The sequence below is a fragment of the Micropterus salmoides genome, unplaced genomic scaffold (genome assembly GCF_014851395.1).
Source record: "Micropterus salmoides isolate LMB-PRFRI ecotype aquatic unplaced genomic scaffold, ASM1485139v1 Ms_hic_scaffold_21, whole genome shotgun sequence".
Taxonomy (NCBI): Eukaryota; Metazoa; Chordata; class Actinopteri; order Centrarchiformes; family Centrarchidae; genus Micropterus; species Micropterus salmoides.
Window position 1 is genome coordinate 16,508,553 of NW_024041262.1, and position 19,796 is coordinate 16,528,348.

General features: G+C 40.8%; 2 protein-coding genes across 12 annotated transcripts in view; both read right to left on the minus strand.

Moving 5' to 3' along the window:
• Positions 1-3,762, minus strand: part of LOC119916055 (calcium-activated potassium channel subunit alpha-1) — a 105,809-nt gene extending 102,047 nt beyond the window's left edge. For 7 of the 10 annotated variants that reach the window (XM_038735917.1, XM_038735922.1, XM_038735925.1 and 4 more), the window contains exon 1: positions 2,863-3,761. In XM_038735917.1, coding sequence (XP_038591845.1) covers positions 2,863-3,096 — 234 coding nt within the window. In that variant the 5' untranslated portion in view covers positions 3,097-3,761. Of the gene's footprint in view, positions 1-2,862 lie in introns of all 10 variants that reach the window. The other 3 variants (XM_038735916.1, XM_038735924.1, XM_038735923.1) reach the window with 2 other exon arrangements.
• An 869-nt stretch (positions 3,763-4,631) lies between these two features.
• Positions 4,632-19,796, minus strand: part of LOC119916054 (disks large homolog 5-like) — a 32,246-nt gene continuing 17,081 nt past the window's right edge. For both annotated transcript variants that reach the window (XM_038735915.1, XM_038735914.1), the window contains exons 15-33: positions 19,643-19,735; positions 18,370-19,332; positions 18,132-18,255; positions 17,857-18,001; positions 17,016-17,137; positions 16,022-16,099; positions 15,767-15,926; positions 14,825-14,987; positions 14,607-14,740; positions 14,031-14,198; positions 13,662-13,845; positions 13,049-13,197; positions 12,448-12,618; positions 11,768-11,955; positions 10,629-10,772; positions 10,276-10,403; positions 9,681-9,790; positions 7,628-7,737; positions 4,632-5,697 (exon numbers count right to left, since the gene is read on the minus strand). In XM_038735915.1, coding sequence (XP_038591843.1) covers positions 5,594-5,697; positions 7,628-7,737; positions 9,681-9,790; positions 10,276-10,403; positions 10,629-10,772; positions 11,768-11,955; positions 12,448-12,618; positions 13,049-13,197; positions 13,662-13,845; positions 14,031-14,198; positions 14,607-14,740; positions 14,825-14,987; positions 15,767-15,926; positions 16,022-16,099; positions 17,016-17,137; positions 17,857-18,001; positions 18,132-18,255; positions 18,370-19,332; positions 19,643-19,735 — 3,438 coding nt within the window. In that variant the 3' untranslated portion in view covers positions 4,632-5,593. The remainder of the gene's footprint in view (positions 5,698-7,627; positions 7,738-9,680; positions 9,791-10,275; positions 10,404-10,628; positions 10,773-11,767; positions 11,956-12,447; positions 12,619-13,048; positions 13,198-13,661; positions 13,846-14,030; positions 14,199-14,606; positions 14,741-14,824; positions 14,988-15,766; positions 15,927-16,021; positions 16,100-17,015; positions 17,138-17,856; positions 18,002-18,131; positions 18,256-18,369; positions 19,333-19,642; positions 19,736-19,796) is intronic.

Genomic DNA, 19,796 nt, shown 5'->3' on the forward strand with positions numbered 1-19,796 from the left:
GCCACCGCTCGTCATCCTCCCATTGTGAGTACAGTGTCATTTACAATGAACACAATTTCTCTCTTCCACCCAGATAGCTAATAGCAGTCATTCATCAGAACCCCACAAAACGACAAGTTTCATCAATTATGCTCAGACTGGGAAGGCAGAGCCACAGAGATGGAGGCTCAGTCTCTGAGACACGAGCACTGTCAGAACAGAAGAGAACGGGGCAGCGGATGCCCCGCAGACGGGAAAATGAGCTGAAAACCAGAAAAAGAGGAAACGATTTCACACCCATCTATGAACAATGCACTGAAAGCTCCATGTTTGGGCTGCTAATGACATGCACAGACTGGGAGGGGGTGGGGAGGTGTTCCTCCAACACAACCTGCCACATCTCACAGCCTAGACAACTGCATAACAGAGAGAGATTTACTCTTATAATGAAATCCTTTGCTTGCTAGTTGCTTAGCAACAAAAACACTGATTCATATGGCACATACCGTATGCGCCTGACGCTGCATTTCTGACACTTTGGAAGAAGGTTGATTCTTGGATGAGAAAGAGAAGGGTGAGAAGAGACAGGGCAAGAGTTACAAAATGAATGCCAGGAGAGCAAAGAGTCAGAGAGGGGATGATTGAAAGTGAAAGGATGACCCCGTCTCTGGCTGACTCCCACAGAGTAGCACAACAGGTTGGTGGAGCTCACCAGCTTCACTTGGCAAAATGTGAACAAAAACACAAAATCTGACTGCTCTCTTGTATTCACACAGTGTTCGACTGCGGAAAGCAAGAACCTCACCCTGATCTTCACAGATGTATGTTCTGTTCCATTTCTGCACATCTATAAATAAAAATTTGAATGTATGCTGGTGGATTATACTAAATATTTCAACTAGAACTGAAATGCTAAAAGCCAACTGACGGGTCGTTGGTTTATGACATTTATCAGCATTTTCGGGCATTTTAAAGACTAAAAGATGAACAAAACAACCAAAAATATATCAGCGGATTAAACTCTGATGAACTTCATCGTTAGTTGCAGCCCTAATTGTAACCAAAGCACGGAAATGATACAGACGTCTCCCTTCAAAAGGTCAGCACCACCCTACATGCAGCCTTTGCATTTCCTCCTCCAACTCCCTGCCTGTCTGTGAGATGAATGCACAAGCATTAGCTAAAAAAAATAAACTGCTCCATCTCTAGCACCTGTATCAGCTAGACCATATTTATCCTTGAGCATGAGGGGAAGGCTACAAAGTTTAAGATACAAATCTGAAACGGAGCCCGATACAACAGAAAAACGGCATGACAGTTTTTTCTCCTAATGCAAGACTGAGGCCGGTCCTAAGCAGATGATGTCGTAACAATGGTGAAGCAGAAAATCTAGTGGCAATATGCCTTAAATGTTATGAAATTATTTCTGGGGATTACACTGTGGCATGAGTGTTAAACTCCACACAGACGCTACAGACACACACCACCGGCATGAGAATGTCTGTTGGACATGCAACAATGTATGACCAGTGTAGCAGCAGCTGACGCGCTGTGTGTCCTGAACGGCCCAAACTATTCCTGACTTTTGGAAACGTGTCAAACAAATGGTGCTGCACGGTTCACTGGAGGGTTTCAAGCTGCAAATAATAATAATGAACTCAGACTATGTTGATAACAACATAAATTATGGGAAATGATAGGGATGACATTTTGCCAATCCTTTTGTTATACATTGACTTGTTTTATATGTTTTCTTCATTGCCCACACCTTTTTCTTCAACTTGTTTATATTTTACATTGTTTGCTACAAAGCACTTTGGTACTTTGTACTGAAATGTGCTATACAAATAAAGCTTGTTATAAAATTACATTTAACATTTGTCTTAATGCAAGAATCTGACTTGATCAACCTTCCAATCTTAAGTCCTTAATAATTTCTGCTTCAGTCTTAAAATATTAAGGGAGGGTCAGCAAATTACAAAAGAAATGTGTCTCCAGCCCATTAAAATGGGTGGTGAATTGAATTGTGTTTTTGATGGTCCCACCACTGAATAATTACATTTAAAAAGATTCAACAGCAACACCTTTTTCCAGATAGTGTCCCTGTTACTCTGATGAATTCATAGAACAAGCTATAAACACATTCCATTGGGACAAATTCTCCAATAGGAAGTAGTTCCAATGCAAAATGTTAACAGGGATGTCTGTGGATTATCTGCAATAACAGGATGTTGTTTCTAGAATGCAAAAAGTCTGGGCAAATAAAACCAAAATTATCTGCATGACTAGATACCACTTAGTATAAGATGGGAAAATGTGGGTGAACCCACCCTTTAAATATTCCATTATTGACAATATAACAATTCAAGGGAGTACAAGGGAGATAAAACATTTAAGATTAGAATGAATAACATCCTGCTTGTATTCATTCTAATCTACTATGATGCATTTTATGCTAATAGGGTTGCTTTTATTCAATCAAAAGACAATGAATATATTCAAATAAATAGTTATGCAAGAAAAACAGATAATGCTTGTAACCTGCTTATGTGTTGGATCATTTTCAAATCAAGCTACTGGAATATAGCAGGTGGGCCACCAACAAGTGTCAGCTGCACTTAGGCTATAACTGAAAGCCTGCAGTATCTACAGCAAGAGTGAAATCATTTTAGTACGGACTAACGGTATCCCTTTCTTACTTTTTGTGACATTAAACCAAGAGTTAATTATTCACTGTGGTCTCTGTCAAAGGGGCCTTAACAGAGATTTAATTATGAGCCCGTTTCATAAGTCAAACTGGCTGGACACATTGTCACGCGCTGGCTGTCATACAAAACCCCGTCATTTTTTAGATTTGGTTGCTGATGAAATAACCGGACTTACCTTCTTCTTGGTGTTACAGTGGCAGCACACAGTCCACAGGTATTTGAGAGTTCTCCACAGGAGGATTATGAAGAGACCCCCAAAGAAAGTGACCATGGAAGAGGCGAGGAAAGCCCACCACATCCGCTGGCCGTTGCTGTCACAGGGCACATCTGATGAAAACGGGATGATCACATTCATCTTGGATATGTGGATGGACGGGTCCGGGTTGAATTTATCCCTGTTCTTCGGCATTATCGGCTTCTGGTCACCTGCCAAACCCCCCAAAACAATCAACTCAACAGGGATTCAGGCGCTTTGGGGAGCTCCGGCCAGCGCCCCCTGATGCCCCAGCGGCACAGCCATATTAAGTCAACCACCTTCCGCTGCTCTCAGCCTTCTCATCTGGCTTTACCAAGGCAAGGACGTAAAAGTTTAGTCGACAGCAGACGCAAGCACAATAATAAAAACTTCTTTTGAAATGAAGGCGTCAGTCGTGCGCCTCACGGTGCGCGTTCATGGCTGGAATTGCGCGTCATCCTTTTATCTGTGCGTAAAAATCTCATTTTCTTGCAAACTCCGCAACAAGTCACGATTTCCTCGACAGTCCTGGCGGATTAAACTATATAAGTATTATTTCTGTTGTGTTGAAGAGGCGTGTTGTCCTCACCAGTCGATGGATTCACTCGCTGCTCCACCTTGTTTAAACAGCGTAGCTTCCAGCAGGTCCGCTACTTCGGCTCCGCAGCGCGCACTGTTGAATGCGCGCCTCACGTTTAAGGTCGCAGTTTATCGCTGTATTTTTATAATGAGAGGTCGTTTAAAAAGAAAGAAGACAATTTCTCGAGTACGGGAGCGGCTATAGCTTTTCTCGCTCTCTGGCGGTAGCCTGTCACGTCCATTTGTTGGGAGATGGCACAGCAGATTTACAGGTAGAGAGGGGGAGGAGCCATCAATAGCAGACGTCGATGGTGATCTGGAGGTCTGGTTATTTATAGTGACCGCTTCATCAATTTTTGACGATTGTAACTTTGTGGTTACAGTCATCTTACTTTTAAACTATCAGTTATGTGGCGACATTTCAAACATAGGCTACTTTTTTAATATAAGGAATGAAATGTTCTGAAATTAAAATAACGACTTAACTACTTTTTACTAACTAACTCTGTACTCATCTGTTTTTAAACATATAGAACTCCCATACTGTAGCCTTTTTGTTTTAAATAACAGGGTTCACGTATAGTCGACACTGATTCAGACATTATGTAGACATTATCTACAGAGATAGAATTTCTTTAGATGTCCTAGCAAAGTATAAACTTTCTATTTCTATTATAAAATTTCATGTTTACATAACGTGTGTATTTAGGTTTGATAAAAACAAACCCTCCTGATTGCATAAACCTAAAACTGCATAACAGCAGCATCTCCAACATATTTCAGCACTTATAAAGAGAATCATGCGTGTTCAAGCGTTTGCAATATAAACAATGTGAAACTATATCGACTGAAAAGTTGTTCAATAAGTCAAGGAATACGAGTATTCTTTCTAGAACAGGCAGCTATATTATAATGTAGTGTGAAAAGTGATTTTTAAAAAAATCATCTCAACCTTTCTCACCTGCAATAGTGGTGTGCTCCCCCTAGTGGATAAAAGGTGCATTGATCTTTGAGGTCGAACTTGTCCAGTATTTTCGCTTACCAAATATAAGGATGCTTTGTGAATCATCTTAGAAGAAACTGAACACTTTGTTCAGTGTATATTTCAAGGAAAATACAGACAAATTGCATACAATTAACAGTACTGTTTTTAATATTAACCAGGGTAATATTAACCTTCATTAGCAGGACCTGACCTAAAAGTGTTTCATCCAACTTGTACATGAAATGTTAACGTGATCGGATGAAAATCCAAGGAGGTGCATGTGAATGTGTTTAGCTGACAGCCAACCATGAACTAGAAATGCAAATATCCCTTCTTTAAAAATCCACTTGACAAAGAGGAACAAGTATTGGCAATACCAGTAGAACACACAAACTGGGACAATCTGTGGCGCAACAAACATACCTGCAGTGTGATTTATGATGGAAGTTGTAGTGTTAATAAATCCAAGAATGGAGTGTAATTAGCACATATTTTTTAAGCTTGGCACAATAGTATTTTGAGGATTGAAATGATGTCAACAGAGAAAAAACGGAACAAAACGGAACAATAATGTGAAGATAGGAAGCAAACTTGCCCCAAAGCCTCTATAAATAATGACATTAATTGGAAAACATTATCCTTCCTACTAACTACATTTATATAACAAAATGTTCATAACCAACATCTTTGATTTGATTAGATAAATTAAATGGCAGGAAAATATGTATAAATATAGAGTAGGGAACACAGTTATCCACTCTCCATCTTCACTTCAAGAATAAAGTCTTCAGTTTGCATCGATGCAGACTTCCTGTGGTACCACATGTTCATGGGACAAAGACATTAAAGGAGTGCTACTAGATGTGAAGGAAAATAAAACATTCAAGTATTAAATGCTAGTGTAAACAAATCTATCTGTAGTACAGTAAATCACCATTGTAGTGGGAATAGTACATGATCGTCATCATCACTGCTGATATTGCTATTTGTGAGAAAGCATTGGAGTTAACCATGATGTCTGTTAATGTACCGATTCTTTGTGTCCCATAATAAAAATCACATCATCTCGAGTGTTTTCAGAGTGGGGTGTGGTGTGAGGTGACATTTCTACGGTGCTCCATCTGGAATCCATAATACTTTACTCTGTTCCTGCTCCACGATGGTCATGATCTGAGTGCAAATGTAGGAGACGCTGCCTCCTTGGACTACGCCTGCAACACAGTGGGGGTGGGGAATTAAAAAAAAAAAAAAATCAAATCAGGTAATTTTCTAACATTCCAAAAGGTTGAAAAAAAAAAATGGTACAACTAATGATTATTTTCTTGATTAAAAGTACTTCACCAATTTAGCATTGCACTCCTACAGCACTGTCAGATTCATGATGGGAGGTTAAAAAAAGATCAAAAATCTATTTATTCCATGCATTCTTCTTCCTTGTCAAAACCTGATGCCTACATTTCCCACAGTGCAACTCAACCACCACCAACAGTTTCGGGCAGAGATTTGGGCGTGTTATGCTAGCATTTTTTTCCATTTTCAAAATTGTAGTCTTTAGCCACAAGTGATGTATAAAATCATCAGAGTTCCACTTTACAAAAAAAGCAGCAAATCCTAACTAAGAAGCTGAAACTCAAATATTTGGTATTTTTGCTTAAAAATTGGAAATGAAAAATACTGATTATCAGAAAAGTAGCAAATACATATTCTGTTGATCAACTTAACTGACTTATTGGTTCAGCTCTAGAAAAACAAAAACACATATCACAAGTTCCCAGAACCCAATGAGACATCTTCATTATGCTTGCAAATTATATACATTCAGGACTTTGGAGATTTAAAGTACAACAGGGATGTGATCAGCTCCACTTCATGCCATCTACTAGCAGATACTCAGACTTATTAAACTGCTCAGAATTACAGTTCTTATTGTGTGCAGAATTTGGCCACCTCTCCCTGTTAGAAGGGATCAGCGGTGTAATGTGTCTATTTCAAAAGTCCCTCCCCATAAATCGCCTCCTTTTATAGAGGCATTAATCAGCTGGACAGTTGTGTGTCTCAGACTGGCTGCTGCTCCAGATACCAAAACTTTTTAAAACTTATCTGTGAAAAAACACAGAGATACTGTGCTCCAGAAACCTCAGATACCCTCTAGTGCTGGTGCTTGGTTAAACTAGACCACATTATAATATTACATTTTGCTACCATGACTTATTATAACTGGGTTTGCTAGATGGGTCTCTCATTTCATTTGTGTATTCTGTTCATTTTTATCCGAAGGGACCCTTACTATGTAACAGGTTCTGCCTTAAAATGGGCCAGTTCACCTAAATACCACTTAACCCTGACTCTATTAGTGCAGTCAACTGCTGAGGTTTCTGCTTCCACCCCAATACTATATATTTATTATTCTGTTGTGCTTAACGAATTCTTAAAAATTACATTTGAAAAACTCAACTAGAATCTTGAATTTATGCCAGGTGATGTCTACATCAGCCCAAAAAAAAACTGTGGGGATGTGAAGCATCTGGAAGAAAATAAGCATCAGGGACAACGATTTGCTGTTTTATTCTCTGTACTTTGTCACAGTCAAAGACTATCAATGCTGTGTGCAGAGGTGTTGGCATGTCAGAGTGTCTTTCGTGTCATTCCAGTCATGAAAGATTGCACTGCTCAATGTGTAGTCTGACAGGTCCCTCTAATCTGATGTAGCGCTCATCCCCAAAGATATACAATAAATGTTGTCAAGTTGTAGACTAATCCAGGGACCTTACTGTGGGCTGTCCTCAGTGACTTCTGTTGATTATTTTAAGTAGGACATTTTTTTCAACGCTTGGACAAGCACAAACTACATTCACCTCCATTGCAGTGAGGTAGAGCAAGAAGCCTCAGCAGTAGATATAAAAATTCTGTAGATTAAACTAAAACAACCTGCATGGATAAACCTTTATTTACATACTGATGTCCAGCCCTCCGATGACTCTCAAATGATTCATCATATACACATTTAGTTCTCCAGTCAGTACATTAACAGGACACTGCAGATGTCTCTATCAGCTGAAAACAATACATTCTTACAGTAATATCCATCTCCATCCAGCTATCTTTAGCACCTCAGAGAGAAAACAAGTAATTTCCACCAACCTGTGAAGAAGCGGCTGTATTCCTGCTCTACTTTCTGTGCCGCCTCATACTGCTCCTTGGAATGTTTCTGTGAGAGTCTATCCCGCAGGTACAAAGGATCTTTCTGCTCTCTGAAAAGACAACATCAACGCCTGTCAGCATCCTTGAAAATCTCACTTCACACAGAGATTCATAAAAAGGCACAATACCACTATGTGGAAGGAGTCAGGTGTCTATACCAATAAATCATTTTTTTAAAATAACTTCTTCAGATGAGATTTTAAGATTACACCGAATGTCCACACATTATTGAAATAATTCTTAACATTGTGCTTGTAAGCAAGATCTGATTTGTCTAAACGTGTGATTTATTTTGACCTGACTGGATGATAGCATTTGCACTATAACAAAAGTGTATATGAATCTCAATAACCACATCTTAAGAATGTAAATAAATACATTTTCTGGAAATTCTATTGAGTGTAACAATATGGGAATGTTAGTTTTTGGCTTATCCGGTGTATTAAATACTTGAACTTCATCATATTTAAGCAGAAACCCTGTAAATCCATAAACAATATCATACTCATCAAGTTAGAACATTGCCCACAATGGACTAAAAAACCCAGGTGCGGAATTAAAGAGGGATTTTTGAATACATACGGTATGATAGAATTGAGATATTGTATTGGTTTGTCTGTTAGCCTTGACAGACACAGAGCATTTATAAGCTCTCTCTACTACAAATCCTTTCAGCCCACTGTTTCTCTCCATATCTGCAGTCTAACAAAGTCATGTGACTACTCGGCCTTTAGTCTCTGACCTAACCTAGAATCACACTCCCATCTTTCCCTAGTACTCCGTATGCAGTTAACATATACATACACACGTCTGCTGATACCTCCCAGAGCATTAAAAACCCATGGAGGAGCTTGAGCTGCAGCTGGCAGGCAGGCAGTGGGAGGTGTGTTTGTGTGTATGTGGTGGCTGCGGCGGGTGGGGAGGGGTCAGCAAGTGTTTTAGCCACCCACGCCACAAAGCGGAGCCACAGGCCCTGCAAGCTCTCCCTAGACAGCTGGCACTCAGCTGATGACAGCAGAGGCTTAGCAGGAATCAATCTCCACCATGTTTGCCTGCTGCACCACTTCACAGATTTGTGGGTGTGGTCGTATGTCCGCGTGTGGCCGAGAAAGCACGTTTCTGCCGGACGTGAATGTGTCTTTATTTGTGTATGCGTGCATAAAAGACCATGCTGAGGTCTGAGCAGATTTAATCTTCCCCTGCCATTACAAATGAAAAAGCAGTGGGGATCTTTGAAATATCCACATTCATCCTATCAAAACCCTGGCAGGTGGTGGAAGAGAGCAGGCTGTGGCTTCTGAACTAATGACACTGATCAAATCAGGTCGATCAGTTAGCTTTTGTTGTGTCTGCAGGATGAATATGATTATGAATGCAGCAGATGTCAATTCTGTCTTGTCTCAACAGGAAGAAAAAAAAAAAAAGAAGAGTAATACAAAAATTATATTTTTTGGAAGGAGAACTGGAAACAACATAGATGGGAGCTTTTTTTGGAGGAATGTGTAGCTGAGTCACTCTAACATCCATCTTCTTGACCAAAACACTAAAAAGCACAAAAAAATTAAAATGTATGCTAAATAAACTTGTGTACAACTGTTATATATGGATCCATTATATATGGATCTAATGTCCAATTTGTTTGCCGCAAAATAACAAAAGGTAATTAAATTAGATGCTACAGACACTACTATGTATGTTGATGATTTGTGTGGATTAATATTTTGTATCTTGATATCACATTGGGCCTAAATTCTTTAAAAAATATTTAATTCTCATAAAAACAGCCTCCAGAACCAAAAGCCTTGGATGAATGATTTTCTCAGTATGCCGCAGAAGGATCTGAACTTGAAGTGAAGTTGAGTAAACAGCAGTGGCACAAAAAATACAACGCACGTTTGACATTCACTTGACATGTTTTCAGGCAAGAAAAAAAACAAAAAAACAAAACCCTGAAACAAACATCTTTTTTTTAAAAAGGCGTGGGATTACTCACTTTATCTGCTTGGCATTTTTGTAGCGAATGAATATGATGATTGGGTAGATGTGAACGCTGTGAAGACGTTCGATGGCGTGAGGGGCAATGTCAAGTAAACAGTGACAGTCCTATGAGAGAAAAATGACAGCAACAAAAGACTGCATGAGAAATGGGGGATGGTTCAAAACAGAACATTGCAAAGAAATATGCCCAAATGACTTATATTTATCTTCACAATGGTTTTGGATGCATAAATTGACATTAAAGCTGCATTTTGGAGTTATTGAACTCAGTGCAAAATCCATCCAGTTGGTTGTAAGATATGTAGGCACAGGTGCTTGACTCCAAATTCATTTGGTCAATTCATAGTAAAACAACATTAAAAAGTAATTTGAAGTTATATTCTTATCCAATTGGCAGTTCAGCCATTTTGTATTTTAGACAATATTATGTATACAGATGTGCTCTTAAATACCATCAATCTATATGGACTTTGCACCTACAGTTGGCAGTTATAAAAGTCAACAAAACTCAATTGCTATCAATCTCCGGTCCAGAGATGTCACACTGATAGCCCTGGTATGGAGTATAATCCACTGTGAGATGAATTTACCTTCTCTGTGATCTCTTTTATTGATGCGACAGTTGTCACATCAAAATGGCCACTCCTCCGTTTGTAGTCAATGAACACACAGTCCTTTACTCCGCGCTCTATCGCCTGCTGAGATGCCTTCATAATCTCTGTAAGTAAAATCAATGTAAAAAAAATGTAATTGGAATAATTCACCCTGATTTAGTTCACTGTATTTGTTACATTAATTTCACAATCTAATCTCTAAACTAAGTAGCTTGCAGTGAAACCAATCTCTACAGTATGAAACCAATGATACAAACCTGATGGACATATGTAGTGCTTCATAAATAAATAAAACTAACAACAGATTGGCTCTGTGTGTATGAGCTTACCAGGCAGACAGCGACAGAACATGGCAGGAAACTCCTTCACCAACAGGTCTTTACTGGCCTCCACTAGTGGTCCCAAGATCAGCACTGGTCTGGGGGAAGAGCACCCAACCCTCTGAACTCGCTGGTACATCAGGCTCACTCCGTCTATGCAGGAAATATAGAAATACAATTCATTCCAAAACACACACGCCTGCAATAGAGATACAGCTGCTATTTAATAAGCACAGTTATGAATTTATGCATCCTGGGAAAGGTTCTCTTGAGCCAATGTGTTCTGTATAGCAGCATCATGCTTTTTTTTGATTTAGGTACCATACAACTTCAGTTAAAAGCCTAGTCCCAAAAGGGACACCTGTCCCCTTTGCTGGCCTGGCGTGGCTACACATTTAAAATAATAAATGCGGGTCTCAATTAGAAGCCTGGTGTGGTTTTAAAAAGTTATTTGGATGTATTAAACCTCTTAAAGTCCACCGTCCCCAGCTCGAGCTAGTTCTAAGCGGTTTAGATCTCACATACAAATGTAAATGTTTAAACTTTAGTTAATATGGACATGCTACATATCGTTAGATTGGATAGAGTCTCCACACTTCATTTTGCGGTGTCATACAGGTTGAAATGAACAATTCGATAGTAGCCTATGTCTCATCCTTATTGCATATTATTATTATTTTTTCTCTGTTTCACATTAGATACATTTTACTGCTGCGGATAAAAATCTTCAAAATATCAACTTTTTAGTAACTCTGAAATTATTCTCTAAAACTCTTTAGTGTCAAGATTTCAGTGCCTGAAATTATGGCTGTTTTTCAAACTCTTTTTCCTTAAATTCTCTCTCCCGCTTTTATTTTTTTTCCTTTTCCTCATAAGCTGACGTGTACTCCATGAATCTGAAGATAACAAGATTCTCAACCAACACCGAAACCAAATTGAACTCTTCTTTACAATGACCACCTTTATTTTGGAAACTTGAGTATACCTTCCTGCAGATACTTCTGCTAAGGAAAGGACACTGAGGTCATAAAGTTAACAATCTGATTACTGTATCAAAATTCACTCAAGAATCCATCATTATCGTTCACTCATTATGTTGCTTGCCTTGTGCATTTATGACAAATCAGCCTCAGTAGATGATATCTCACCTTCTGTGATGGGTAGAGAGTCTGTGCTTATGGCGTCCAGAGCCATCAGATCCTTCCCATCTTTGGATCCGCTGCGTTTGTGCTTCATCCTCCGGCGGAAGAAGGATCTCCGTGCAGCAGCAGACAGAGTCTTGCTGGTGCCGTTATCATCTTTCATATCGTGTCTCCTGTAGAGCTCCTGGTCCATCCTTATAGATATAAGACCACATTCACTTCATGAATCTGGATGTGCTCTTTTAGATTTATGAATATAACCACAAAGGAAACTAGAGCCCAACCAATATTGGGTTTTTAAGACTGATACCAATTTTGATATTTGAGGATTATAAAAATCAGATAGATCGGCCGATATTCTTTTTTTCTTTTTAGAAATGCATAACATAAACAAAGACTATCCCTAACATTTGTTATGTGTAGTTATGAGACCTCTCCAAGATAACATGACGCAGTTTAAAAATAAACTTTTGTGGTGGATTTGTGGGTTAAACAGGTGTGTTGCCAACAGGGGAGTTGCAGAGTGGCCTCTGGTGGACAAACTTTGCAACAACACCACTCATAAACGTGATTTGAGAATCCGTCTTCCGTCTCTCTGTTTCCTGCAATTAGCTCATATCGGTGGATGATACTGGCATGGCAATTTTTCAGTTAGGCTCTAAAAAAAAACTATAGGCTGGACTTACATATATTTACTTGGAATCTGCCCCTTTCCCAGCTTCTGTGCGTTCTCATCAAGTTGCCAGGCCATCCAGTAGCCAAAATTGCCGTTTGGTAGCGTATCTTCAACATAAAGAATGTCATCTTTGTTAAAGCTCAGTTCCTGCTCGACCTCTGCCACCCTCTCATAAAGTGCTCTGAAAAGAGATGAACAATAAAGCAGTTATGGTAAATACATTCTGCTGACCTTCAAACAAGGACTGAGGACTGACAGAGAAAATTTCACAGTACAATATGAAGATTAAAGAGCCTATAAGATAGATTTGATGTTTAAGATTCAACCCTTTCATAGATTCACTCTTCAAAAACAGAAAATTACCAAAATATGGTATGAGAATTCCTTTATGGAGGTTTTGTTGGGCCTCCATTATACAGAAGTTGTGGTTATGATGATTTGTTGGATACTGGAACAGATTTTTCATTTGTACACTTGCTAGTCTTGTTTTTATGTTCTGATGACTTCAGTGCATGCTACAACTAGCTACAAACGCTAATGTGCAATACAACAACTAAAGTTTAAACATGCTTTGTCCCCAGTTTGGATTGTTTGAAAAACAGTTAAGGTACCTTATGTAAAATCCATCTCCATGGGACTCTTTGATTGCAGAGAGGTTGTCCACGCAGTTCTGGACCTTGAATGTGATTGTCTCAGCTGGTTTCAACATTTCCAGGTAAGCCTCTTCTTTAGTTTTGTTCTTCAAGCTGATGCCATTGTACTGTTTGAAAACATCAATTATATAGTTGACAAAAAGGACACCGGGCTCGGCTGCCAACACAGAATGACTCATCAGTAAAAGCGAGCTAAACAATGCACAAAAAACAGCAGTTAGATAATGGAACAAAATCTAAAAATGGAGCAGTTCTTGAACTTTGGAAATGTATAACTGCAGAGTGCTTTCATTCAGTCTCACCATCAAATTATGCCAGCTTCCTTTGTTAACGGTATATTTTAGAAAGAGGAGAAGTGATTGGCTTGGTGGTAGCACAGCCAAAAACAATTCATCAACAAGGGGTTATGCTCCTTCGACAGGCCATGGCGTTTCAAATTTTGAGAGGTGCAATGTAATGTGGTAGGTTAAAATGGTAGCTACATGGAACTCCTAGGCCAGTACAAAAGGAATGCAGAGGTCAGAGGTTGTGTTAACACCAACCGCCCAAGAAATTTTTATTGTTCAGGTACCTCCAGTATCAAGTCTCCTGGCAGCAGGCCATCTGGACTCTTAGCAGGACTGTCGTCATCCAGACTCTCCACAAAGATGCCGTACAGGTTTCCTCCACAGACCTGAACTCCCAGCTCCGCTTGAATCCTCTTCAGCCTCACCAGCCGGAGCTCTGTGGCTCGGCACATACTCAAACCGGGAAGCCTGAAGAAAAACTTCAGTCAAGCTTTGAATTTGTCTGTCCTTAATGCCACTACAATGCCTACCAATAGCTTTAAAGTTCAGCTTTAGTAAAACAAAATGTGAAAAAAATGTCACATATGAAATATTAAACACACACTAAACATGAAATTAGCTGCATTAGTGATAACAGAAATGTGTTCCAGTACTTCCTGAAGGAGTTGTGAGGGCTGGTGGCAGGAGTAGTCTGTTTGGATGGCGGCGTCATGGTGCCCTCGTCCTGCTCACTCAGCGTATCGACAGCGGAGTGATTGTCTGGGGTGGTGGCTCCGCTGTCTTGGGGAGTCGGCTGGCTGTTGATGGACTCCATACGAGAACTAAGGACAGGAGTCAAAAACTCTTTGCTAGATTAATTAAAATAAAAAAACGTAGTCATTGAGTTTCAGAAATAATGTCAGTCTTAAAAAAAAAAAAAGAAAAAAAAAAAAGACAAAACGGTGTCGTTTTGAAAATTTACTCTACGTCTGGTGTTACCTAAACCATTTGTTCTATTGGCGCCGCAGAAAGGTGTCTGTTTGATTGTGTTGTTCGCTGCGATATATCAGTGTTTTAACTGTATGTAGAATAGCATAACCATTCCATTCATTTTCTCACATTATACTGAAAACAACTTCCACTGGCACTGTGCCGCTTTTCTTGCTAGAATGGTCCAATTTGATGACCCAAAATTCATGAAACCAATCTGTGTGAGTTACTGTGGTTTTCTTTCCTCCTCTCCTTCTTACCCGGACCGAGAGTGGTTGCCCAGCTGAAACATGTGAGGATTATACTGAGCCAAAATGGTTACTGTGTCACATTGCTGCCCGATCACCAGACGTGCCTGCTGCTCGTTGGCGTTGCGAAGGTTGATTCCATTAAACTGTAAACAGCAGTGGTTCATTAGAAACAGGAAGAAACAATAAAGCACAGATAGATATTTTGTTTTGTTTGGCGGCTGCTGTACCTCGAGGAGTTGGTCTCCATACTCTAAACGAGCTTGGTGTGCAATGCTGCCTGCTGTCACTTTGGACACAAACACTCCCCCGTTCTCTCCACTCACAATGGAGATCCCCAGTGGTTCTGCTCCTTTCTGTACGGTCACATTGCGTGGCTCCTCCAAGTATGGCCTTCAGGGGAAAAAGAGGAACATGCTGTACAACTGTAATGTTCTGACATTTGTCCGAGAAGACTGCTGACAGGATGCAACATGCAACTCTGAAGGATACTTAAACATAATTCCAAATAGAATTCAAAGGAGAAGCTGTTGCCTGAAATTGGATGCATCTCTCTGCGCTGTGATTTGCTTCTGACAATTTCTTTAAAGATGCATCGCTAGCCTTCAGGGTTTAAGTCTCAACAATAAGATTTGGGAGCTGTGTGGGACGTGCAAAGTGCTGGACATGCAAAGTGCATTTCAGAAATCTCAAAGTCATGCAATCATTTATTCATAATGCTGCTGAATTGACAACGAAACAAAGAAAAAGGTGATGACTTAAAAAGGTATGTATGTGCTACAAGCAGCACAGGACAAACCTCAAGCTTCTTAAAGATAGGAACTTGGGCTTAACTGCCAGTGGAAGTCTGACAGAGTAAGTGTTATAAGAGACACATCTGAGAAGGAGATGGAGAGAGGGAAGAAAGACAGTGATCACCCAAAGCAGGAGAGAAAGGTTTCAGGTTTTTTCAGGTTATAATGAACAGCAGGTGAGAGGAAAGAGATGAGAATAAAGAGATAGATGGGGAGTCAGCATACTAATGATATGAGATGGAAGCTCACAGCTTTGTTTACTGCTTTACAGGCACTTAATCACACTGAAGCAGACAGAAGTACAGACAAATGGTGGAAAACACGTCGTGTTCTGCTGAATGATGGCAGCATAACGACCCGGACGAGGGACTGGCCTACCCATCCTTCCGCCTGTCACCAACTGGAGCAGGGCTGACTGATATCCTGGGCTGGGTGAAAATGGAGCTCTGCGATTGGCTGCTGGCGAAAGACGATGTCTCCAGGTTGAAAGGGGACATTGGAGGTGTCGGGCTGCTACACTCCGAATGTGAGAGGGAGCCTGGAGCGGTAGAGGAGAAATGGTATGAATTCCAACCTGCTGTTGCTGCTCTAACGCTCATTATCAGACGACATAAATGCTAAACTCAAACGTACCTCTGTCGGAACCAGTGGAGCGGGGATAACGAGATGGAGGGATCTTAATACGTTCTGCCCTAAACTGTGAAGTGGAGTCTGAAGACCACAACCAGAGAACATTTGTTAAAAAGGGTCAGTTAAGTGAAAGTTACAGAAAATAAACATGCATTTCTCGCTTGATTATGTAGCCGTATATCAGCTGTTCTTCCAGACATTGCAATAGGGATCTGTGATGAATTACTACATTGCAAATGTGTGTTGTGGCCCATCAGTCACTGTCACGAGGAGTGCGATACATCTCATGGTCATGATGGTCTAAATGCTCATTATATGTGTGGCCTGTGCTGTGCGATATGCAGTAATACTGCTGCCCTTTTTCACTGATGGTTGATGTTATATTTCTTCAAACTGTAAAACTGTTAGTGAAGTTAGTCTCCAACACTTTCATTATGATGCATCAGGACAAGATACTGTCGTTTTTATTCGATGCATCCAACTTCCTTATGAAAAAAGGATACCTAAATTACCCACAACGCAACTCGACTGCCGACAATTCAATCGGAGATTATGCAGTTGTACTCCAATACCTGTAAACAGACTTTGGTGTAAAATCTGTGAAATTCCATTTTAAGCTTGCCTCTACTATAGATCGTAGGAAACCGTGATAGTTTTTAGGGATATTTGTTTGGAAATATCCATCTTTGACATCTCTGCTGCTATCCTGATACAATTGATCAGTGTAAAATTATTTTACCTATTTCTACAAAATCCCACCTTTACAGACACAATGATCTGGATTTTACTTTTTTTTTAAATCCCAATAAAACATTAAGGTCTGTGGATCATCCAGAGAAACCAGGACCTGATATCTCAAAAATCAAACCAAAATTGTCTTCATGGCTAAATACCACTAGAAGTAAAAGAATTTGGAAATGAGAATATTCAACTGATCATTTACAGGACGTATTATATACAAGTTGTGATTTGCCTAAAACTAGGACTCCATACGTACCCAGTGTGGTGCTGGAGGGCAGGGAGTTTGTGCTGTGTGGTGGTTGGCTGCAGCTCGTCTCAGTCAAGTCTCCAGGGCGCTTGTGGCCAAGGTCCAGACTGAGGTGACCTTGATGCTGGGGGCTAAAAGTGGAGAAAAGGGCATCAGTTAAGTCCCCTGGCGGTCAATTATTCAATAGTAAGAGTAAGATATAATTTGCTACATGCCATCTGTTCATGAGATCTAGGGCAGGGTAAACACTGTTGTATCATAAATGCCCCATCACAGGAGTTATTAAATCAATATTGAAGGAGAAAAAAAACAATACTAGGGATGAAACTAGTGGCTACTTTCAGTATCAATTAGTTAAATGTATAATATCTAAAATAAAAATGCCCATCCCAAGTTCTCAGAACCCAAGATACCATTTTAAAATGTCTTGTTTTGTTACCAACCAGTCCAAAACCCAAACCCCTCAGTTTACAATGATATTAAACAGCAGCAAAACCTCACCTTTAGGCTGTATTACTTAGTGTTAAAACAAAACAGGAGGAGCTGGACTAACTCATCACTGGATATCTAGGCCTTTTTCACAGAAGATATTTTGACATGTCACAGTAGGAAAAGAACAGCTCTAACAACAAAACTAATAATGGCTGAATCCCATTTAGCTGCTTCGGTTTCAGAGTCCTCTTATTGTGCATGCTGGCTAACTGTCACATCTGAGTAGGACACTTTGTTAATGTACCGTAACACCTGTGCTTTTCCCACTATGACAAGTCAAAATGTCTGCTGTGAAAAAGGCCCATTAGTGTGAACAAAGAAAAAAAGAAAAGAGTCTGGAAAATGACTACAATGGCACCTTGTGTGTAAATGTGGGTTGATGCCTGAGCTGGGAGCTGGAGGGCAGTTGTTGGTCTGGATCTCGTGGCTCCAGGCAGTGTAGACCGGGTTCCTCATGACAGCCGTCACAGCTGGACACGGGGCTAACCCTCGTTGTGCTGGGTCTGGGGAAGCACACAGAACCAGATCAGAGATGATATCAGACTCAGCGTAGACGAAGTGATGAGAAGTAAAGTTATGGTCAAGTCACATTTCCGTCCTGTGAATATTTGCAGAACAGTCAAAGGTACTTACGAGCTTTAATGCTGCTATAGCTGGGGGGTGCAAAGGGCATGCTGTACCGATTGGTTCGCATAGGAGAGAAGCGTAACAAGTCCATGGGCTCTGGTGAATGCTCGTCGTTAGAGAAACTCTGTACCTACAATAAGCAATCAAACAGCTAATAACACAAGGGCTGCAACTGACAAAAGGCAGAAACACACATACACATCAATGAGAATTCCAGATCAGATAAAGACAGCATCTCAGTGACCTGCATGGGAACCGGGATGTGTAATGGAGTAACATTTCGCCGCAGTGCCGGTGCGGATTTTGGCCGATACCTCCTCTTTCCCCGCTCCTCTGCCTTGTTTCGGCTCCCCTCCTCCTCAGCAGATTTCTTGGTGCCGCTTTCAGTCTCTCTTGGAGGAGCAATGGCGAAATAGAGGTGGTTCCCCGCCTCTCCCTCGTCCTGTGGGCTTGTAGCTTGGGCCGGGGAGGCTGGCGGAGTGGTGGTGGTGATCGTGGTGTCCGACGCCGAGCTGTTCTGCTGGCGATGTTTAAATCTGAATGAGTCGCTCCTTGCTGGCGGGGTGGGAGGGGTCTGGGCGGATTCAGATATCGAGCTCTGTGGCGAGTTCTTGGGCAACTGAGAAAGAGACATGTAGTCCAGTTTCGAGGGCGCCTCAGGTCGCCTGAAAGCGTTCACGTCAAAGATGGACTTCCTCTGTTTGGCTTTTTTGTAGATTGAGAGCTGGGCACACTCCAGAATAGAAGCGCCCGCTATGACTTTCGGCCACGTGCCTCCGCCAGGCTTCGCTGGTGAGCTCTGCACTCGATCCACAGCGGTCTTAGGCGAGCTGCAGTTCGAAAGCACGGGGGTGAAGGTGAAGGGGTGATGGGGGAGCTCCTGCCTCCTGTAGCAGAAGTCTGGGTGGGGCTCTGAGGAACTATGGGTTGTGGAAAGGGAGCGGGAGTGTAGAGAGCTGTTGGAAAAAGGCTTGTGGTGGCAGTGAGTGTCACTGCCGCTGCTGTCCAGAGAGTCACCTGTATCCTTACACACTTTATCCCCTCCCTCGCTCAGGTCACAGCTGCAAATGTCAGTTTGTGTAGAGCAGTTGTGCTTGGAGTTCCTGCAGTTCCTGGCATGGATCTCACAGGACTGGAGCCGAGAACTCTTTTCTGAGTCTCTCAAACTTTCAAATAAACTCTGGCCAGAACAGCTCTGTGGGAGGAACTGTCGAGGAAGGGAGGTAAATAAATAGTTATTTTACTATATTTATTTTTAATTAACAAAAAATTGAAGCATATAATGATCATCTTTGCAAACAAAGACTCAATGGCCTGCAGAAGGACGTGAAAGCGATGTTTTATCTAGGAATAGGTCATTATATAGATTATGCAACTATGGTCTTGTCTTAAAACAATTTTTTCCTTTGTTTTTTACAACACATTTGTAATTTGTTTTTTGGTTGAGTTTACATCATTGTGTCTAGGACTAGATCAGTGGCAGTTTTTGTGGTGTGTTGTAGATCTGAGGACTTCACCTTCATGAGGGAGATGCTGAGAGAATCACGGCAGTTCCTCAGCAGAGACTCGCATTCAGAGAGCGACTTGTTATCGAGCGCAATTCCATTGATCTTTAATGGACAAAAAAACAAGGCTAGAAACATTCCAGCGGTCATACTTTTTGGAGGAGAA